General features: G+C 49.4%; 1 protein-coding gene across 7 annotated transcripts in view; it reads right to left on the bottom strand.

Moving 5' to 3' along the window:
- SLC39A11 (solute carrier family 39 member 11) overlaps window positions 1–23,816 on the bottom strand; it is a 340,928-nt gene that overhangs the window by 169,314 nt on the left and 147,798 nt on the right. For 5 of the 7 annotated variants that reach the window (XM_039859787.1, XM_039859783.1, XM_039859781.1 and 2 more), the window contains one exon: window positions 7,946–8,087. In XM_039859787.1, the coding sequence (XP_039715721.1) occupies window positions 7,946–8,087 (142 nt within the window). The remainder of the gene's footprint in view (window positions 1–7,945; window positions 8,088–23,816) is intronic. The other 2 variants (XM_039859782.1, XM_039859786.1) reach the window with 1 other exon arrangement.

The raw sequence follows: 23,816 nt of genomic DNA, 5'->3' as shown, positions 1-23,816 counted from the left end.
TCTATTTCTTAAGGGGAGGAAAACAGGCATCAAGGCCCTTTGCTAGTCATAGCCGATGGCTCCCTTCCCTTCCTAACCCCTCGAGTTGTATCCCAGGGGTCTTGGAGCCCTTGGAAACTGTGGATTTCGTCTCCATTAGGGACCCGATAGAGTAACGACAGTAACTGCCAACTGGTTCAGTGAAGACGCTGCGCTTAGAAAATAAGACACATCTCCGTGTTTAACGTATGATGCTGAAGAGCCCCCTCTGGAGAAAGGCCACGTGCTTGTCTACTGCACGTACCCGGTGACACGGGATCCTGAAATGTCCTGACTTTGCACACACGACCTAAATGGGGGACCAGGACGGGAGGAAACGCAGGGAAAGGCAGGGAAGGCACCGCCTCCACAGACCCATGTTAGAGCTCTCCTAATCAGACTTTCAGAATACAGGCTGAGTCGAAACGTCCTGCTCTGCCAGGCGAGATGGATGGAGGATCAAAACTTGCCTCCGTGCAGCCTTCTGCATGCGGAATTTTAAACAAGCTTCTGGAGCTCACGACTTCCCAGCAGCAGGCCGGCGGGGAGGCCGGGAGCAGCTCATTAGTTCTGGGAGAGCCGGTTCAATTTCACTCACTTCGCAGCCTTTCCTGTTCCATCCCTTTGATGTTAAGCTCTCCGCCAGCAAAGGGTTCACTCCACTCGCCCAATCCTGAAAACTGGCTGAGCGACAGGACTGCGCACTCCGATCGCGAATAAAAACTGGCTCTGAGGTCTCGGTCAGATAACAGAATCCTGTTAGACGCCAGCGCAGTCTCTATGCTTCTCCCTACTGTCCTTTGCAGGCCGGGGCAGGAAGGGAGCAGCAAAGGGGAACAGTGCCGTACAATCAGACCCCTCACGCTGAGTACTGTTGGCACACGAGACCCTGCAAAAACGAAAGTTACTACAGCAAGTCTTCTTTCTCCCCTGGCTGCGGGAGACTTACAAGAAGCAGGTACTATCCGACACTATGTGGTTAATAACTCTAATTAAGTAGGGCTGGATGATGGGTGGGTTGAAGGATTGTCCCCAAGACACTAAGAAGGATTGTGTCCAAGATCCTAAGAAGGATGACTTCAAGGAGAGGCTCTTCCTCCATAATAAAGCTCAGGAGTGTCCAGATTTGTCAGGGGGCTGTACCCCAAGTGGATGGCAGGGACCCCAACAATAGATCACCTGGATGAGTTTAATTAGCACTGAGGGCTAATGGGCTTCCACGTCATGAAGCCAACCCAGAGCGAAGGCAAGGGGGAGAACTTTCCCCAGATCTGATTTTCCAGAAAGAGCAGAGGGTCCTGGATGCAGTCTGCCCACGAGGGTCTCCACAGATAGTGGGAAGAAAGTGCCTCTGAAGAACTTTTCCAATTACTTACCACCCAGGAGCTGTTACGCTGGAGCCACTAAAAGCACCAGGGGGCCCAATGGAGCTTGAGAGAATTCTCCAAGGGCTGCCATGCACAAGGCAGGGGGTGAGGGAGGGCGGGGAGTTGCTCCAGCCTCAGGCAGAGAGGAAGAAAGGAGAGGAGAAGAGGGGCGCAGGCACGAAAAGAGAGGTACGGAGTGATACAATGAGAGGGACCAGGAGATGGAGAGACAGAGAGCGGACGGGATGAGATGACACTAGACAAGGGGAGACGTCGTGTTAACCCAGCCGAGAAGTACTGCCGGACTGTGGGAGAGAAGGGGAAAGGTTACCATGGCAACGCACTGCAGCAAGCACAGGCTATGTAGCTAAACAAGCCCAGGAGCCTTGGGAGTCAGTCCTCTTTGGGATGACCAACTGGGGGGGCGGGGGGTGCTGACACATCCCTTAACACCTCCAGCTCCAAAACGCCATGACCTTCAAAATCGTCTTTCGTTGAGACGACTGATTTAGTTTTAAGATACTTAGAGCTGTCTTCTTTCTCTGGTCCCAGGAGAGGAAATACACCAGAGAGAAGAAGTAAGAACAAAACACTAGAATGCATACAACCTAAAGAGATATGGGAGGCTGAACAGGCTGTGCTCGCTGACAGAGCCCAGCCCACGTGGAATGGGGCTTCTCGTGAACCCTTTAAGGCAGGATGCGCCGACCCCGTCCCAGATGCCAGAGCTGTTGCTGCTGGTTACGCAGTTTCGAACCCCGATTCCTCATCTTCTCCATCTTCTCCATCCTTCTCTGAGGATGCCGATCTCAGTAAGTGGCATCTGTTTCCTCCCGGTTTCACGGGCTCTAAACCAGCTTCCAATCCTTCTTAGGCACTTTCCATAACAGACAAAAGGAACAAAAAATAAATAAACAATTGTGATCTTAAACACTTGACACCGAAGTGCCGCCTGTGCTTGCCTAGCTTAAGAAGCCCTTGCAAAAAAATAACATCTGAAAAACAAAACAAAATGATACGAAAGGAGCCCAGATTGCCAGGCTTTTGGCAGCGGCCCCCTAAATCTCTGGGTATAAAAGCCTGGCAGGGATATCCTAAAGGGGGCTGCTGCTGCCCAAACCACTTGTCTGCTCTGTTTCCCAAAAGCACATTAAAAACACAGTTCCTGATTTAACAGACTTACGAGCCGAAATGAATGGGTCAGAACTCTTATAAAGATGAGAGAACCTGCCGGCCCAGCGAATGTTAAATTTTGCATTAGGAGACAGTATCCCTAACTCCTCAGTAGACACTTAATGAATATTTCACACAAAGGGCCCGGCAGCTGTGCTCTAAGGGCTCCCAGTGAATTACATGGGTTTTTATTGCTGCCTGGATTAGCCTCCTCTCGTCGCTTCTCATTTTCCCCCCTCGCCCTCCCTTGTGCATGGCAAACCAGCCCCTCCAGACTGTCTGCGTCATGCAGTGATCGAGGTACGGGGTTGTTCAGTGTACTGGTTGAAGTGTCCCCTCAAAATTCATGTCCACCCGGAACCTCAGAATGTGACCTTACTTGAAAATAAGGTCTTTACAGATCTAGTTAGTTAAGAAGGGGTCCTGCTGGATGAGGGTGGGCCCTCAGTCCAATGACTAGCGTCTTTGTAAGAGAAAGGAGAGGGGGATTCAGACACAGACACACGGACACACGGACACACGCACGGGGAAAAGGCCCTGTGACAATGCTGTAGACACCGGAGTGATGCAGCTACAAGCCAAGGAATGCTGGGAGCCACCACGAGGTCCCAGAGTCAAGGAAGGAGACTCCATAGAGCCTTCAGGGACAGTGTGGCCCCAGTGACGCTCTGATTCAGCCTTCGAGCCTCCAGGACTGTGAGAGTATAAGTTTCTATTGTTTTAAGCCACCCAGTTCACGGTGCATTGTCATGACAGCCCTAGAGAACATACAGTCAGGAGAGCGTGTCTACACCTGCGAATGCGTATTCATATTACTCTCTGCCAAAGCTACTTGAGTTTATCATTCCAGGTGATGGTGGCAGTGGACAGCGCTGCCCCACGATTTCGTTAGCAGACTGTCCGCCTGCTAGCAGCCTTCTAAAACCAGACTTTAAAGCATATGACTTTCTTTCTAGTTTCTCTGAGCCACTTTTCGACTTCCTTCTCCTCTTTTCCATGCTGCTTATTTAGCATCCCCAGCCCGTCCAGGTGTGAGACCAACAGATAAGGAGACAGAAATACAGCGAGAGACCCTAAAAGGTAGAAAGAAACAAAGAGAATCAAGTTCTCTTGCCATCCGCCATTCCTTAAGGTCGGTCGGCATCCGTAGGAAGACAACTGGTCAAAACAATTGCTAAACGCCGCTAGGGGTTTGACTTGTGACCCCCTCAGAGTCATAGGTTTAATTCCTATTGTCCAGTGCCTCAGAATTTCACTACGTTTGGAGATAGGATCTTTAAAAAGGTAATTTAATTAAAATAGGGTCAATAGGGTGGACCCTGATCCAATATGGCTACTAAGAAGAGATCAGGACACAGGCAGGCAGAGAGAAGACGGTGTGAGGACACAGGGGGAAGATGGCCACCCATAAGCCAAGGAGAGAGGCCCCTGGAGGAACGGCCCTGCCAGCACCTTGACCTCGGACTTCCGGCCTCCAGCACTGAGGAAATCAGTGGCTGCTGTTGAAGCCCCATCTGCGGAACTATGTCACGGCGGCCCCAGGAGCCCATCCAAGTGCCAACTGCCTCCAGGTCTAGGCCTTGTGAAAACGCAGGCCCGAAACGACCCCCGAGCTTAGGCAATCGGGGCTAAAAACAATAACAATGGTAATAAAAGGGCACGCAAACAGGAAGAATGCTACTTGACTGCTAAATATTAGTCAGGCAGAGATATAACTCATCAGAAGCAAAAGAATCTATAAAACGTATCCGCCTAATAATGTTCCCATGAGCGACAACACAGTGACAGCCACTCGCCACCCACACAGAGCCCCGTTCGAGCGGGAGTTTCTCTACCACTTATTTTATTTGGCATCCGTGGCGCTAAAGCGCTCCTGGTAATTATTATTATTGAACACTTTGTTCCTCATCTTTCAGCAAAATGTGTCTGTATTAAAACGTGACGCATCTTAATAGCCTGGGCGCTACTGCCGCGTGCTGGCAGGTTTGGCGCATTCTCAAACTTTCAGTGACGAAAGCCAGGTTATGAACTCTAGTTCAGGGAGGAGGTGGCACTGCCAGGGATCTGCCTGGTTTTCAGTCCCCGGACAAACACCTCTCCATGGGGCCATCATTTTCATTTTGCAAAACCATGGTTTCTAATCTGTCGGGTGGTCCAGGAAGAATGATTATTGGCAGGTGAATTCTCCCATGACGAAAGAACACAACGTCAAGGAAAAATCGGTCTGCAAGCAGAGTTTCTCACAGCTTATGTGTCCTTGACTTAAGTACTTATTTACTTTTTCCCTAAAAATTTTAAGCCTTGGAATGATTTACCAAAAAAACAAACAAAATAGCCACTTTACAACTAAATAAATTCCTAAATTAAACTCACCTCTTTATCTACCGGAAAATGATGCCGACCCCTGTTCCTTACACATTTATGCAAAATTACAGACCATTCTCCATCTGCCATGCTAACGGATCAATGAACAAAATCTCTCATTCTTGGAGTTTCAACTTCCTTTCTCAAAATAAACAACACACTGAAATAGAGCTGCTAATTAGTAAAAGGATGGACCGATTCACTTTTTACTATCCTTCTTTAGCCAAAAAGAGTGCTAGTTAGGAAGAAAATGTGCTCCTAGGCAGCTGAATGAGGGAGGCAGAGGCTGAATGAGGGAGGGAGGTCTTGGACCCATCTGAAGTGTGATGGAACTTTGCCTTCCAAAAACACTTTTTTTTTTTGGCATAAAATTCCGAGAGGTTCATAAACTCCGTGGTGCCCATTCGTGAACCCCAGATGTGCAGAACCACTGGGCTCACTTCTAGAATTTACTCAACAATATAAGTGCCCCCAGAGACGTACATCTAAAAATGGCCTCTGAGACATTCTTTATAGCAGCAAAAATCTGAAACAACTAAAGGGGACCAACTAGGTAAGATCGAGGCCAGTAACAAGACTGGGATGAACTGATGAGTGACCAAGAAAACAAAGACCAAAATGTGTTGTTCGGTGAAAAGCATAAGGCGCAGAACAATGGGCCAAGGATGACTGTATAAACGTAATATTTCTGAAAGGATCTAGAAGGAACTAGACACAGTGTCTGTGCCTGAGATGGGAGCCTGGACCGTAAGGAAGTTAAAGTTGGAAGAAAAATTACTTCTTTATTTTTAGTCCATGTTATTACTTTTTTAAAAGAAAGCTAGTTGGAGATAAATAGTTCAGTTGAGGGGGAGGAGGAGGGAGACTGACAGTTTTAAAAGAACTGGTTTAGCTAAGTCCCCAAATATCCCTAGCCTTGAGAATAGCTGATAACGTAAAACATTTGGCACCAAGGCATAAATAGGAAAGTATCTCATAAACGCTTTCCCAGCTCAGGCTGCTGCCACTGCTCAGAGCAGCTGAATCTTCTCTCCCACAGGGTGGCTTTTCTGCCTTTTCTTCTCGCTAAACCAATTATGGGACATTATAACAGCAGTGCCAATATTATTTTTTAAAGGCTTATGTTGTTCGCTAAATACTCATTAAACCAATCTCCTTGCTCCATTTACAGAGAGCTTAAGGGCAAATCCAGATGGTACAAACAATGCATATTCAGGCTTGATCTGCAAGGGCCAGTCATCAAATAGCCATTATCAGTTTTAGAGTCTTCAACTGCCTGACACCCACAGGTGTGTCCAGGTGAGAAGAATACCGACTTCCCAGAGATGGCTGGGCTCGCTTCATCTCGGCAAGCCGTTCAGGAGCTCCCCAAAGGGCCACGTTTGCCTTTGTATATAAACAACAACGGCAAGCTCGCGTCGCCTGGTCACCTGGCGACGGGCTGTGACTCGGTTTTCCTGAGCAGAGGACAGGGCTGCATCTCCCTCCCACAGGGCCCTCGCTCACAGCTTCACTCTGGGTAGCCGAGAAGGCCCGGCGGTCCGGAGAGACTGTCCTGCACAGCCACCTCCCACGGCCCCATATTCCCACGGCCCCATCAGAAAAGATCCACTGACGGGATCGCCACTGTTGACCTATTTTGACTGACAGGCACTGACCTTTCCCCTTAAGATTAAAAAAAAAAGGCAGGGCGGGGGGGGACAGAATAAAATCTGGCCAACTTTTTTCATCCTTGAGACTCAGGGCTGTAGCCTTCAAGGGGTCACAGGGTTGCTAGCCCAGGATAGCCAGTGAGAACCAACAAGTCCTCTGTCCCCGTGTTCCCATGACTGGCCGTGAAAAATTACAAGGTTTATGGGAGGACAGTGTGCCATCTGAGTCACCAGGCAGTTCTTGACTCTCCAGTAAAAGAGGAATGGCAGACAACACCTAAGTGGCTCTGATCTGAGTATAAATCAAATGTGTGATCAATGGCAGGGGGCCGATTTTTTTTGTATTAACCCTGTATCACTTGAGTTCATGTTAAATTTTTATGTCCTGATTATACCCCACATAGGAATTTGTGGGAGGCAGTGAGGATTAGCCCAAGTGGAGAAGATACTCGAGTTCCTCATGAATAATTCATGTCGGACATAATGTGAACACGTATAACTGAGAATCAGCTGTGGCATCGCTGTCACTTTTGTACACTGGCTGTCCCCGAGGTCTAGAGATCACCTTAGCCTACACCGGGCGAACACATATTAAAATGCCAGCATGGAAACGTGAAGAGACTTTTCTCCCTTAAATCATTAATGTGAAGATGGTGACCAGTCGCCAATCTGTTTTCTCTCCAAGTCACTCGAGACAGAACACGGGGCAAAGGAGGACACCCCCACTCTCAGTCGGAGGTCTACAGAAGAAGTGGGGCGCCTGGGGCTTTCAGGCTAAAGGCGGGCCTTAAACAAATTCAAAGGAGAAGAAAGGCATCCATCACCTCTTAGGCGAATCGGCCCTTAAATTAGCTGACGCCCTCAGTGACTGGGCAACGCGGGGGTGTCTTATACTGAGAATGGAAAACGTCATCCTTCCGGTACATCTCCGGCCAGGCCTCTAATTCCTCTCAAGGGAAACGATCCCTCTGACTTCAAAGGCATGACTTTGCTGTCTGTTTTCAGGTTTTCTGGCTCCAAACTGAATCAGTGAGAGAAACATGCGCAGTTCCCCAGATGAATCAAAAGGATGAAAATGAGAAGGAACGTTCGGGGTCCATCAGAGACGGGGAGACAGAGGAACCAAGGCCCATTCGCTCTAACCCAAACCAGCCCAAGCCCATCTGAGGGGTCCTTGTCCGTGGTCCCAGTTAGGAAGACAACCAAAAGGCACCGCTACCTCCTGGGCACTGAGCGGGTGGTCTGGAGAACAAATGAGAAAGGCGGGCCTGCACCAGACACCAGCTCGGCCCCGCACACCACGGGGAAAGGCGTTCGGAGGGAGAGGACAGAGCTCCCGACACTCCCCAGGGTCTGCGGCAGGGCGCTTGCCTGCGAGAAGCCCAGCTCTACCTATCCGGATGGAAAGTTCAGTCTCAGGGAGGAGCAGCCTGGGGCCCTCGGCATCAGACTTCTTTATCAACGCGGGGTCCAAGTTCAGGGCCAGGGCCGTCTGGGGGTCTTCTGCTGCACCCTGAAACAAGAAGCAGTCACTGTAACACCTCTACCGCCTTCGTTCCCCAGACCCCTCCGGCTCGGCCACTCTCTATCGAGGGCTCCAGGGCCGCTGGGCCAGTCCCTGGGCCAGACCCAGCGGTTGGCAGGCTCAGTCATTAGAAAGATGACAAGCTTTCTGACTGCAGAACTTTTAGGGTGACAAAAACGGGACCCGAGGAGTAGGTGCCGATCCTAAAAATGGAAAAAAATAAAACACATCGAAACCCCACTCCGCAGAGCACATGGCACCAGGGGCTCTGTCCCGGCTCTGTGAAAAGAAGCCCACGTGGCAGGTTCGCTTCTGGCGGCCTCAGTACCGGAACCGAGGCTGACATCTTTTAGGAATTTATCTTCGCTTTTCTCATGAGGTGGAAAGGGGGGGAGATCCAAACAACGAGACCTCGAAGCAGGGAACGTGGGCTCCGTGGAGGACACACATGTGCGGAGTGAGGTCCAGATGGCCTTGAAACAGCCACGTCCCCCTTCTGCTTTGTCTGTCACTACTTAATTCGACTGTTTTTGCATTAACCAGGCAAAATCCCCATGTTTATTTAACAGATATTTATTGACTGCCAACTGTGTGGGTACTTGGTGAACAAGACAACATCCCAGCTCTTATGTTCCAGCTAGGAGCAAACAGAGGAACCCACAGCGGGGCCGTGAGCTTCTCCTCCCAAGGCCTCGGCGGTCGGAACCCCCGACCCCCCGACGGCTTACAAATGCGCGGGACCTCGAGGGGAACGAGGACCACGAGGGGTGACCCCACCGGCACAAACACCTCCGCCTGCATCTAAACACCTCGATGCTAAGGGAAGGTGAGTAGAATCAACTCGATGGACAAAGCAGACATTTTTTGAAAACCAGGCGAAAATAGTTCCAAACACACAGAAGTTTTCACTTAAAAAAATGTATCTGTAATATGGGAAGAGGTTTATGATCCAGTCACTGAAATGTAGCCATTTATAAGCGAATATGAAAACCGTTTTCCTGGGTAAATTTCTCTCACGAAGGAGTTTCACCAAAGTCACTCCTGGCTGTGCCTTACACACACACACACACACACACACACGGATCAGAAAGAGAATCTAATGACTCAGACATTTTATTTCATTATTTCTTCCCAACTAAAAGTTAAAAACGAAAACATAAACCCCTCCTCTCATGTTGTCTCGTTTGTCTAATACATCGATATTGTCCTAATCGTTTATGTGCAATGTTCTCTGCGATGCATATAAGGGTGCCAACATCTCACTTAACCTTTTTTAAAAGGGGGAAAGAAGCTTCATGGCTCTCGGGTCCCTGTAGGGACTGCAGGATTTCACCTGCTGTCACTGGGAGAAGCACAAAGAAAGGCAGCCTGTCACACTGTATCACAGTCAAGGTTGACACTACAGATGGATGGAATCCTGGGGACAGCAGGACTTTAAGAAGGCCAGTCTCTCCCCCTGTAGAAAGCCCCTCTACCCACCCCCCAAGTGACAGCTGGTGTCTATGCCATGTGCCATGGCCATAGAGTCGAAGCTCTTTGTGTATATGCTTTAATTATTTCTAATCCTACATCTCATGCTGACATCTGAGGAATCATGGCAGCAATAAACGATGTGTTTCAGTATGAGAGTGTCAGCTGACCTTCCCTCCTTCGTCTCCCTTCTTTTGATGATGTGATTGATGCGTAATCGGGGGAAGGAGTGGAAAGAGAACCTCTTCACACCAGCAGAAATGCAGCAGCACTAACATGCCCGAAGCTGTCTATTTGACTGGAGCCCGTTTAGTAAGGTGCACCCTGGAGAGAGCCTACTTTGAACTGAGAACGGGGGTTTTCAGCAAGGGGGCTTTTGTATCTCCGCCACAGGGGGCATTTGGAAACGGGCATTTTTTTAATGTGGCTGTGGGGGTGGGGCGTGATGCTGGCATCTGGTGGGCAGAAGCCAGGGATGCTGCTAAACATCCTACAATGCACAGGACAGGCCCCCATGACAAATGACCCGGCCAAATGTCTACGGTGCTGAAGCTGAGAAATCCTGCTTTAGGAAGATTTAGGACAATCGGGACCCCAAAGCCCCCTGTATGACCGGCAATGCTGGGAACTCACAGACCCTCTTTTTGCTGCAGAGATAAGAATTTTGCCACTCTCTCTAGGAAGCCCGCCTGCCTTCATGTATCTGGCAAATTCTTATTAACCACCAACCGTGTACCACAATTATTCCACGTTCTAGCGATACAAAATGGCCAAGTCCTCTGTCTGCATGAATCTTGCATTCTCCTTCCAGAAACAGACAATAAACGAACAATAAATTATAAAACGGAGTGCCAGGTGGTGATAGTGTTGAGAAGAAAAATAAGTCATAGCCACAGCGATCACAGCCACCCTAGTATGACAGCCCTGTGTACTGGGTCCCAGCATCTCGCACGCGCTAGCTCATCACGAAAGGCAAAGACGGAGTGCAGCGCCCCTTCGGATAAGATGCTGAGACGGTGGGGTTGGAGCGAAGCCCTGAAACCCAGGGAGGAAGCCACTGTGACTCCGAAGCCTGTTTCAGGCCAACGTCCCCCTTCCCCAGCACAGCCTGTCACCATGCTATCGATCTACGTTCTGTTGTATTGCTTTGGTTCAGGGCTGGGGGTGGGGGCGTACGAAGAAAATCCCACCCCAACTCCGCTGAGAAGCTGTCCTGTGCAAAGCCTGACAGAGACCCGGCACTGCCCTGTACCACCCCCGGCCACACGCTGTGCGGGGCTCAGGAGCGCGGGCCGCCGTGTCCCACGAGGACCGCGGGGCGCCCCCTCGGTGCATGCGCAGGCGGCTTCCCCGCTCACGCCTCCGTGTGTCTGAGCCCAGTGCTGGTCATCCGGGCTTGCCGTCCCAGGCACGAGGAAGACGACAGCTGGCTATGGATGTTTCTAGAATCATGAAAGGTAGAGCCTAGAGCGTAACCCACAGGATGAAGTCTACCATGGCAAAGGAGAGCCCCCTCGCAAAGCATGACTGGTAAGTGCCACTGGGGCCAGAGCTCTGTAGGACCCGCACCTCCCAAAGCTCGTGTCCCAATAGCTCCCTCCGACATCCTCGCCTGTCTCTGGCTCTCCCCCCACTGGAATGTGTCACCGCTACGAACAACCATCACGGGAAGTGAAGCTAACCCACCTCTGACGCTCCCAGCGCCCTTGCAGCAAGCCTGACGGTCACCTGACCCCCGCACGCTTCCTATCACGTTGATTCAGGCTGGGAGATGTCTGTAGTGGTTCTGAGCCCCACCACACACACCCCACCCCACCCCACCCCTCCGTGCAGGCAGTTTCTGAGGTCTCTCCCAGGTCAAAAGCCCCTGATAAAGAATGAAGGGAAAGACCGGAGGATTCACTGGTGTCTCCTGCCAGCCACAGCTAAGACAAGGCCTGCATTATACCTCAGTGGAGAAAGAAAAGAGAATCTCTAGAGACGTGCCCCACAACCCCCCACCAGGGACTCAGGGGCACTGACGCTGGGGACGGGGCCTGGAGCCCCTGCCTGGGCTTTGACTCCCTCGCCCCTCCCCCACCACCTGCCTACACCTCTCACCGTCCTCACTTAACCCAGACACACAAGGTGATATTAAATAATTAATGCTGTTTTCATTACTGAGAAATTGCAACAATAATGACACTTGTAACACAATCTTAAATTATTCCACAAAACGGAAAAAAATTAAATGTCGCCCCTTATCACCAGCCAGAATATGGATGACGCTTATATAATAGATGACCTCTGCTGGGGAGCCAGGCAGTGGCCTGCTGCCCAGGGCCAGGCTGGCTCAAGGGGCCAGCCTCAAAGCAAACAGGGACACAGAGTGGCACAGACACTGAGGCAGAGGGTACAGTCCTGTCTCGGGCTCTACCAGGCAGGTAGCTGCCTTCTTCCTTGTCTCAGTTTGCCTACATGCTCAGGGATCATGGGTCACAGCCAGGAGGCTTAACGACAAAGAGGATGACAATTCAAAGCACGTGGTCCCTACTAGTTTCTGGAGTGCAATGCACCCGGCCCTTTCTGAGGCACTAGGATTTTGCCTCTAATTCAGCGTGAGTCCCTTCTGCCTGAAATGGCATCGCAACATCCAACTAATGGCCAGCGAGGCAGGCTTTCAAGCTTCTTTCTAATTGTTCCATACTTGATACTTTGAAAATCCTGGCTGAAGAAGCCCAAGCGCCCTCCTCCAGGAAGCCTTCCTAGATGAACCCAGCCTAGTCCGAATTAAATATGCCTCCCTCTTTGTGCTCCCCTGATATCCCACACGTGCGTCTGTCAGAACATTTGTCAAACTGCACAGTAACTGTCGGTTTCCTTGTCTCTCTCAAAACCATGATTCTTAAAGCAGAAGCTGTGTCTTCGGCTCCACGGTCAGGGCCCAGCAGTGTCCGTGTTCAATAACTTAATTTTCTACAACGAACAATATTACAAAATCTCCAAAATGAGAGGAGAAATGATGTACACCATAAGAAAACAAAGGTCCAGGTGAGCATGAGACATTTAGGCCTTGAGGAGGCAGGAAAGACGAATTAGCGCAGAGAGCGAAAGAAAGGGCTTTAAAGTGTTAAAGACATTCTAGCTGATGGCGAAAAGCATGACCTTCTACCCACGTCCAGCTTCTGTCCTTCTGATGACTGTGCGAGATCCTCAGTATCAGCCCTGAGACCGCGTGAGGATGGGTAGTTGGCTGCCTACTCTGTGACTCTCCACCCAAACGCTCCATCTCCAGTTCCTTTCTGGCAGAAATACTCAGAATGGGGCAGCCCAGCTCGCTCCCCTTAAAGGTAAGACCTTCCCACCCCAAAGCCCATGAACCCTGCAAAGCCACATCTTCCAGCTTCCTGAGCGTCTCCTCCATGACCTTAGCCTGAAGGTTTATAACGGCGGAAGTTAATTATGGACTTCTAGCCATATTTAAGCTGCGTAACTATGCCATTATTCGAACTATCTTTTCAGGGACAAAACCAGCTCCTATTTCTGATGTCCAATTACTATTCATAATCAAGTCAACTTAATCATATTAAACAGAATTTAAAGAACCACAACTGCAAAGATACAGCTCTACAACGGTCTGCAAAGACAGCCCTCCAATAGCTGTTCCAGATTAAGTGGCTCCACGCTTATGTCCCAAAGAACTGGGTCTCCTCCTACTAGCAAGGCTGACAGAGATGGGGCTTGGCAGTTTTCCAAACCATTATGTTTTTTCCTGTAACTTAAAAGAGAACTTCTCCTTAAAACAATAATACAAACCTAAAGGAATGGAAATACCTAAGTATAAGGAGGCATTTTCTTTCGAATCCTCAATGATTATCCCTCACTCTTAAGTCACTCCTAAACCTGGTCCTATATTTTATTAAAACGCACCCATGGAATCCACTCTGAGCCTTTCCTGGCTTGTCGACAGTTTAAGAACGCCCTGTTGATCTTTTGCTGGCAATGTTTTCCGTTCTAGGTTATCCTTTTGGAGGATAACAGATGCCTCCAGAAACCTGCTAAAAGACAAGATTTCTCCTCTCAGGGAAAAAATGCACGTGTATCAGACACTCATTGCTAGGTAACAAAACACCCTAAAATGACCAGTTATTACTGCTCCGAAGTCCACAGCCACTGGGCGCTGCTGTGGACATGCCAAGGTTTGGTGAATACTGCCTGGACTCACGTGCGCATCTGTGGTCAGCTCGTGGCTCGCCCAGGGGTTGGACGGTCTAGGATGGCACAAGCACCTGACAGCTGGCAGGCCATCAGCCAGAAGCTGGCGGACTGGGACACGTGGATTCTTCTCCATGTGGCCTGTCATCCTCCAACAGACTAGACTGGGCTCGTTCATATGGTAAACTCGGGGTTCCAGGGGCACCGAGAGAAGGCAAAACCAGTGTCAAGTGCTGTTCAAGTCTCTGCTTGCACCACGTTTGCTACCATCCATCGAGCTCAGCAAGTCAGTGGCCCTCCGGACTGGAGGGGTGGATAAACCAAATGTTCCTTTTGTCAGAAGACACCCAGTGTCACAGTGTCAGAGCACGGATGGACCGGGGGAGGAATCTGTGGCCATTTTTGTAAACTACCTCAGCACATATGCATGGACATACAAAATGTTGCGTGTAGTACTGAGAAGCCCGTGAACTTCACGCAGCCCTCCACGGGTCTAGCCCACAAACAACTGCTCTCGATTAAACCCACACACTCAGTCTCATTAGCCCAGAGCAGTGCTTCTCCAATGGGGACCCAGGGACACATTCTCGACGGTCTGAAAGTTTTATATAAAACTTTAATTTTGTATTTTCATTTAAATGATAATCTAAAGGAAAAATAATACCAACAAGCTGAATCACCAGAGTGACCCACTTTACAACTAAATCCTACGGCTCGATTTCGGTGCCTTCATTTGTATTCGTGTTTATGATTTAGTGCGTACAGAGCATTCCTGCCTTAACTGTTGGGCGCTAAGTGTTGAGGACAGACTCAACAGATGGATGACATGGCTGAGCCAAAGCTCAGGGCAGGTCACTTCATGGAGCCCTGTGCAGACGATGGAGTTTGCCAAGAACTTCTAGAATAGCCATGAGGAAGCGGACTCCATCCAGCCATGTTCATGGGACAGACCTATGAACCAAAGGGAGCTGATCATGGCAGTCAGTACCACTGGCACTTATAATTGGGGGCTTATTTTTAGCAAAGTATCATCTGCCACATCATGAAAACGCTGGTTTCAATTTTATGGATTTCGGTGTTTTGACGTGACCTGACAAGTTTTGGGTTTCATGACTACTGAAGAGCCAAAAGCATAAGGCCTAATGAGTATCTCACTTTATGCTTGTGCATATTAAGGCTGATAATTACGTATGTAACATTACAGTAATAACAGCTTGAAACGAAGTTGGGAATGTGTTAGTTTCATTTCCTTTCCAATGAATACATAGATTAGTAAAATAGGGAAAAACGCTGACCTACAGCTTGAAACAACGGATTCTCCTTCTCGGGTGTGTCCCTCCCTGTCAACTGTCATTTAAAATATAGCCGTTTCTGCCTCTGTGTTGCACACTAACACTGAGAACTTCACAGTCCACAGTGACCTGACCACTGGTTTTCTATGCTCAAAATAACGGAAACTGTTTAAATCGCTGCTCTCTGTGCTTCCTGTAGTCGAAGCAACGTGCCGACGGAGACACCATACACACCTGTGTTTGTGAACAAAAGTCTCCTAACGACTTCTGCTGTTCTAAGCTGCTATTTCCCAGAGCTCCCTGTCCCGCGAGATGTTCCAAGAGCAAGGATTTCAAGGACAAATATGGAGAATCTGGGAAAGGCCACACGTAGGCAGACAAAGGCTCTGAGAAAGCCCGCAGCAAGGAACTGGTATTGTCTATTTCCGCATTTCCCATACTGATTTGGCCACGTAGAAAACCTATGACTATTCAGCAGAAGCAGCTTTGGGGAACGGGGCTAAAAGTAATTCTCTTCTGTGCCCAATGCTCAGGGTATTTAGCAAAATATTTCTCCTTGTACTGGAACATAATCACATTTTCTCCAGAAAAAATACAAATGGTGGATGGAGTACCTTGGCCTGAATTACGTATCACTTTCAAAAATAAAGGTCTGTTTATCATCCTAAAGGCTGGGTCAGTAGAATTTGCCACATGTGTGTGTTCCTCCCATAATAGTTACACTAGCTATAAAAACCAACAAGGTAATCATTTGATGAAACCCAGCCGTTTTTTTTTTGTTTTTTTTTTACCACAATAAAAGAAATAATGATAAAAACTCAGCTCTTCCATGATCAGAGCTGGAAGCGACATCTTTATCACAGCACTGCTGAGGAGAAAAGGCTAACGTGTGGCTTATCATTGAGCTTTGACAACCAAAAAATGATTTTTCCAGATTCAAAGCAGTAAAGAGGGGGGAGGGAGGGAGAGAGAAAGGAGAGAGAGAGAGAGAGAGAGAAAGGGAGAGAAAGGGAAGAAGAGCCATCCATCCATGAGACAGTCACGACCCAAAGAGCGAACTGGCTGTTCAGGAGCCTTTGTCCTTCCCCCAGAAGCTTCTGGTGAGGAACTGAGGTACGAGAACATGTGACACCAGACCCACGGGGAGCTGAGGCTGAGAAGATGGGCTGAGTTGGAAAGCAGTATCCTTGGCATTGACCTCCGTGTTCTAGAAAACAACTGTTTGCACAAACCCTCACCTCCACCATGCTCAGCTTCAAACGCACCTTCTCATATACTATGGCATTTGATCCTCAGTGTTTTCCTGGGCTGGAGACCAACAGGTGGCTGCACTATCCCTGCTGTGGGCTGAGCTGCTCCTCACCCCTAAAATTCATATGTTGAAATCCTAACCCCCAGCACCTCGGAATGAGGCTATCTAAAGACAGAGAAGTCATTAAAATGAAGTCGTCAGAATGGGATCTAATCTGATCTGATTGGTGTTCTTTTATACAAAAGGGAAATTTGGACATAGACGTGCATGGAGAGGAGACGATGTGAAGACACAGGCCACCTATAAGCCAAGGAGAGAGGCCTGGAACACACCTGTCCCTCGCCGTGTCAGAAGGAACCGACCCCACCAAAGCCTTGCTCTTGGGCTTCTAACTTCCAGAACTGCAAGGCCATCGATTTCTATTGTTTAAGACATTCGGTCTGTGGTCCCTAGCAGACAAATACACCCTCCTTCCCCCCAACTCCAACACACACCCCCCACATTTTACATTGGAAGAAACTAAGTCACAAAAGCTAATGACTTACTTAACATCCCACTATTAATCAGAGGCTCCATCAGGATTTGAACCCAGAACTTCCGACTCCGAATCTCACGACTCCTCCCGCCACCACGTGTGATCAACCAGGAATGCACCAAGCAATGAAGGCTTCAGGAAGGAACCCACCAATATCAATCCGAGGGGTGTACGTGGGAGCGCGTACCCACCAGGCGCACAGCGGTGTGCCACCGCATCCGGCAGAGGGCGCTGTCTGAGGGGGGTAGGGAGCGGGAATCGGTGCTTCCGTCTCTCTCTGGTCCTGGCAGAATCCCAGATCCACAACCTCGAACCTCAACTTCTTCTCCACCCACACGCGATGGCCCGGGAAAACCCACTTCCTGGATGGGAACTAAAGCAAGATTCTATGGCGTAATGGCCCAACCTGAAAACAAGGGCTCCAGACGACACGAGAGAAAATGAGAAAGGTCACCACAGCTTAGAATGGAAAGTAAGACAGAGAGAGAAGGGACAGACGTGCCCTTAGCACCGTGCTGGGGGCACTGAACCATCAGACACCTCTCCAAGGAATCGGAGTCGAGGGAATCAGAGAGACAAGCACCAGCTCCAACAGACCAGCAGAGAGAGATCACAGCAGGGTTGAGATGTCAAGATGACTTGTGTTTGTCCCTTAAACCATTTCGGGCAACGCACGACTTCATGGCACTGTCACTGCCACTCACACTCACAATGTCCCCATCGACTCCTCGGCCTCCGGCCCCTGCTCACAGCCTTCGTTCTCGGCAGCATCCCAGCCCCAAGGAGTCTTGACCATGAGGGTCTGAAACCTCAAACCATTCCTGAAAATATAGTCTTTCTGTCTCCTGATAATTGCTGCCTCCAAGGCTGAGACACACAGCTTCCCAAACAGAACTGTCGATAGGGGTACCCACCAAGCAGAGCCCATGGTCGAGGTGGAATTAGGGGCCAATAAGTGACTAAAGGTGGGTAGGAAAGGAGGGGGAGCTACTCCAAACGAGGGTGAGAATCCCCGTGCGCTTTCATGCTGAGGAAATAGCCTCAAATGGCTTGCAGACCACTTCAAAAGAAAAGCTATGGCTTTGAAGAACATACTTGACTTTTTTTTTTATAATGGGGCTTTCTCCAAGGCATCACTCTGCTTGGAGCAGAATTAATTATTCAACATATCTGAGCCTGGTAAGGAGCTGGCAGTTTGCATCTAAGAGATGTTTTTCTGCCTCCTGTCGTGGGTGTGCGGGGATGGGACGTCTTCCCCATTTCTCTCAGCCCAAGTTCCAAAGCGATCAGCCAACCTGAGGCACACGTCATGCCTGAATGGGTTTGTGTTGCTGCAGAACCAATTTACCACAAATTCAACGGCAGAAAGCAACACGTTTCTTATCTCTCGGTTTCTGTGATTCAGGAATCCAGGAATAGGTTCAACAGGGTCCTCGGTCCTTTGCTCAGGGCCTCACTGGGCTAAAATCTAGATCATAGCCAGCTGGCTGGGGCTGCAATTTCATCTCAGGCTCAGAGTCCTCTGCCAAGTGCACTGGTTGTTGGCAGAATTCAGTTTCTTACAGATGAAGGACTACGGTCCCCTTTTTCTTGCTTGCTGTCAGCCGGGGACTGCTGTCAGCTCCTAGATTGCCCCCTCCTCTGCGCCCCCCCCGCCCCCTGCAGAGGCAATTCACAGCATGGCTCATCTTCTTCAAGGTTGATGAAGCAGCAGGTAAAGATGGGAATGTTTTGAAGGCGATAGTATATTTTGAAATTCATAGACCTGCTACATTGAGATGCCACACCTTTTTTATTATAGAGAAAGCACCCTGCTGAGATGAATATGCATATGCATGCATGTGTTGTGTGTGTGTGTGCGTGCGTGTGCGTGTCCGTGTCCCTATTTTCTGAAGGATCCAGATAACAAATATATCAAGTCCAAAAACTGACCCCCACACCAGAGTGTCCTCCTGGGAGTGAGACCAAAGTGTTGATGTGCCCACAAGTATCTGGGAGAGCTGGACTAATTTAGAAGAGAAGATTCACAAGCTTCTCCTCCCATACTGTAATCCATCACAGAAAGCGCCAACAGCCAGAGGAAAGAGCCCTTTGCTAACAGCGCAAACCCATCAGAGGCAAAAGGCACTGATTGCTTTTCTCCCCCCCCGCATAGCTGCAGGTGGAAAAACATATGAGACACTCCCACTGTACACCTTCAGAGTGGACGCTGGAGGCCAGCAAATCAGCCTCGGATTAACCAGAGAGCCCGCTGGAGAGACCGTCATTGCCAGGATACGTGGGATCACGGAGAGGCATTAATACTGGGGTTCACTGCATCCTGGCCCCCAGACCACACGTCCTCTGCCCACTGGTCGGTCCTTTTCCACCCTTCGTCGTCGCTGTTGCCTCCGCCTGGGCAGCTAGCATCACTCAGACCCCCTCGCCCCCACCCTCCTCCTCCTCCCTGCCCCCCCACCGCGATCAATTATCTACCCTGTAACACCATCTTGGATGCAAACTCGGAAACAGGGAGAAAAGATTATTATTATTTCCCTGGGGGCCTGGAAAGCAATGTTTGGATTGTGCCCAAGAAACCGGTGAACTAAGGGACAAGCAGGAAGGGAAGGTGTCCATCATGGGACCGAGACGGGGCCCCTGTGAATGTAAATGCCGAGAGCTCAGCAAGCGAAAAGGTTGAGGCCACTTACTACAAACCGGCTACTTGATTTTGTCTCTTTTCCCCGCATTTCTAAGCCCAAAACAATTGTGTGGACGGAATTAGGTGAGTCTGAAAGGCTGCCGGCTGTGCCAACAACTAATGACTCTCAGTACCCCAGCCCCCTGGCCCGTGGCCCACCTGCCTCCGCCAGAGCCACGGCAGCCTGGGTGCAGGTGGGTGAGTGGGGCCAAGGGCCACGTGATGCCACAGAGGCCCCACCTTCCGCGCTCACCCATACTTTTGGGTTCTGAGCCCTCCCCATCACCTCCAGGATGCCATACTGCGTGCAGAGGGAGAAAGGACCAAGGAAGTGGGCTTGATGTTCCCGCCTACCGATTGAGGAAAATGCCAGAGCCACGGAATGTTCTACACGCACGCTGAAGACGCAACCCCGGGCCGCACAAAGAGTTAATGGAAAGGAAAAACATATTTTGGTTGACTTCCCAAGCCAGGGTTGTTCTGGCCCCTTAGCACCTCCTGCCAGAGCAGGGGATCAGAGTCCAGAGGCCTTGGCTCCCCCATTTGAAATGCACAACACACGTGTCACCACCGGAGGCCAGGGTCATGGGAGCGGAGGCCACAGTTTCCTGGGTCCCAGAAGGAGACACACCAAACTCATCTACCCAGTTGCTGGGGAGATAGAGAAGACAATGAAAACAGATAGTGAGACGATGATGTTAGTCGATATATATATAATGTATGTATTAATATATGTGTGTGTGTGTGTGTGTGTGTATTTTTTCTTTTTTTAAATCATGATGCCCAGAGCCATAGTGAGGCAAGTTCATCCCTGACCATCAGTGCCTCCCCAAGCCTGGCATACCGGCCACTAGGGTAGAGGGTCCTCCTTCTCAAACGGGATCATCTTGCGGAAGTCTGTAGATTGGTCCCCAGGGAGAAAGAGGCCAGTGGCAGCCCCGCCAGAACTTCCTATTATCTATAGGGCACTTATCTCTTGCTCAAATAATTTTTAAAAGTCCCCACACCATTTAGCCTTTACACTTTCAACAGTTAAAAGACCAGCTTTAAAAAAGTAAGCAAGAAAAATAATCACTAAATAAGGCTGAGTCATTTGTGGGGTTAGAGAAAAGATATCAACGGAGTATAGTCTCCCCTCCACTCCCAAACCCCTCCCCACAAAAAAAAAAAATTAATTTTTCCTCTGAACCAGGAATCAGATGCCTGGTTCCTGTAACTTCCTGTTTCTCGTGGTCGTGACTTTCTCACCTTTACATCTGCAATACTATTTATTTGGGAAATGTGAGCTGATGACAGGTGACAAGCCCGTCATCAGAGGCTACAGCACTCGGGAACCAGCCACGCAGCACTAATGCAGGACGTCCCTTATAGACGGAAACAAGGAGAATCACATGTATGTTGTTGAACTGCCAGAGACACGGGGACATGAAGCCACTAAACGTAAGAGCCCCATCAGTTTAACATCCACATGAAAAATCAAGTTTGTGACATCTTGCTGAGGGCAAACTCACTGATGGGAATTAAGTCGGAGAATTAAGGTAATACACCAGATGCGCCCCGACAGGCTGTTGTTTTATGCCTATTAAAAAGTCCACTGGAGGATTAGCTAAGAGAATGGCAACCCAGGGGGGCCTGAGTCAAAGGACCCATGAGTCATGGGGTCATGCTGGGCATCTACCCTACCCGAGGGGTGACAGGAGCCACACACACACGCACGTGCGCGTGCACACACACACACACACCCCACTATCAGAAGCAAAGCAGAGAACAAATGGAAACTCATTTCTCCTGAGAGGACTGGCAGCGTCACCTCGTGGAGCCAGTGTCCTCAGGGCTCGGCTTATCGTGTTCTCCCGCGCACCCTCCTCCACTGTACCTCTGTGGACGATTGGGACTCGGCGTCCCTTCCGCCTCTGCAGTGCCCAGGACACAAGCTGACCATCACCTCCCCTGTGCTGCCAGACGATACAACCGACAGATCCTGCCTCTGCATCACCACCCGGACCTCCTTTTTCTTGCACTCTGTGCTGTTTGATCGACCTCTGCTTACCAAAGAGTGGGGTAGGAGAGGGAGAAGGTAAAAGAGAGAGATCGTTTGCTTCCTGCAGTCATCTCTTACGACGGATCTGGGGATGCCTGAGAACCTGAGTTAAAAGATTTTTTGGTAGCGAGTTACCTCTAGAATCTGCTTACAGAAATAATCAAGGTCTGCGTTCCTCCATCCCTCCCCCCCAGCAACACACACACACACACACACACACACACACACGTTCTCATTTTCTTTCTCTCTGAAAATCAGTTTATTTCTCGGGTAGCAAGACAGAAGTTCTGGGTGGATTATTCAACTCTACCTCCCACAGGAAATGGCGCAACATCCCCAATTTTAATGAAAATCTCAGCCCTCGATTCCTAAACCCTTCCTGACTGAGAATGTGTTTTCTCCCATGCACCATCCAGATGGAGAGCAGGCATAAAAATCACAGGAGTGAGACCGCCATCAGCTCTTGTGATCAATAGCTCTGCGAAGAAATTTGGCAGAGAGCAAATGCGAGGTGCTTCTGAGCGGCTCTCGCCCAGCCTGGCCTGGCACAAGGTGTGAGTACTGTTTCTGAGGACCAAATGCTTCCTCCTCCAGAAGGGTGACCTGGCTGGAGGGCGCTGTTAGGAGCCCATGGCTACCAGAAATGTCCCCCTACCCCAGTACAACTGGGCACACAACACCTAAATGGTTTTATAGTTTGGTTAATTAAAGAGAAGCTTCAACAGCAGAGGGCCTGCAGACCTCCCATTTAACCATCTGGGGAGACAAGATTTTATCTACAAAACATCTATGATTTACACAAAAGAGCTGAAATTCTAACTCGGAGACAAAACATGCATATTCAAGTTCTGTTTCCTACCTGCTAGGACTTGAGCTTCTCCCCAGAATGAGAATAAAGACATTTATATAATGAGTTTAGCAGGACACCCATGGAATAAGCCCTCGATTAATATTAGCTGTGATTATCATCATCATCCTCGTTATTATTAGACACAAAACCATGGCTGGGTCTGTCCCAGGAAATAACAGGGAAGGAGAAAGAAAATGGACTCAGCATGGTTGTAACAAAATCCGTCACTTGGATCTAAGTGAGCGGATAAAAGCATATCGCACAGGAGAATAAAAAGACACTTTACGTTTATCAGCCATCACTTTTCCCCTTCGCCACGGGTGGCGGCCATCGTGGCCTGTCACTTTAGCAAAGCGGAGGGCGGAAGGAGGTGAGGGAAAGAGTTCGCAGCCCAGCCAGGTTCGGGCATTACAGTATAGATCGCTCCCTCCCACGCTTCCATCTGATAGAATCACTCTGTGGTCTCCCCATCCAATCGCAAGCCTAATATTTACCCAGTGAAAGCAGTATTTGTGTGCACTGCCACCTAAAATTCAATAAGTATGGAGACAGAAAACAGGCTGCCTGCTTACAAGGCATGAGGGCAAACACAGCTAGCTCTTTAAAGAGCCATTGAGCTAATCAATATCCTCTCCTATGTCCATTCGGGGGCCTTGGGCCAACCGAGACTTAGTAATTATTTTGTATCATTACATCCCTCAGAGAAGCTTAAAAAGAAAAGGTCACTGTTTCTAAGTTTGTTCTCCTCTGTTTGCCAAACACAGATTATTTCCTATGTCTGTGAGGGGTCCGTGAGGCTCCCTCCCCCACACTGGGCCTTTCGAAGCTGACTTCAGAAACAGGACATCATTCTACCCATGAAAATCACTTTACTCATCACATTCAGTTGCCCGGCCTCCTGCCCCCCCGACCCCCCTGCCACTTTCTCTGCCAGGGTCAGGTTTTGGATAGACCTCCCAGTGGACATCCTCTTCCTTTGTCCAGAACTCGAAAAATAAATACCGAACTCTGTGGTAGGTCGGGCAGGAGGGCAGGGGATGCTGGGGGCTGCTGGACGCCACAACTGGCTCCTGCAGCCTGACTCTGCAGCGACCATACAGGCTTCCAGCTGAGCCCCCACATCCACCACGGGTACGTGAGGTCCACAGCGGACACCTCCAAGCCTTGTTTAGGGTTTTTTTTTAGGGAATTTGAAGTAACAGCAAAAATAAAAAATTACAGAAGCCCTCTTTTCCTTGCACAGAAGTCGGCTCGAATAACTAGTTTAAAGTAGGTCTGATAAGAAAAAACATAAAACTCTATTGCGGTGACTTAAATACATAAAGGGTTTGTTTGTCTCACTTGGCAAGAAGGCTGGGGTCAATAAACCAGCTGGTACAGCTGAGCCAACACCGCCAGGAAGA

The sequence above is a fragment of the Pteropus medius genome, unplaced genomic scaffold (assembly GCF_902729225.1).
Source record: "Pteropus medius unplaced genomic scaffold, Ma_sr-lr_union100, whole genome shotgun sequence".
NCBI classification, from domain to species: Eukaryota; Metazoa; Chordata; class Mammalia; order Chiroptera; family Pteropodidae; genus Pteropus; species Pteropus medius.
Note: the sequence above shows the minus strand (reverse complement) of the source record. Positions and strands in the feature narration are given on the sequence as shown.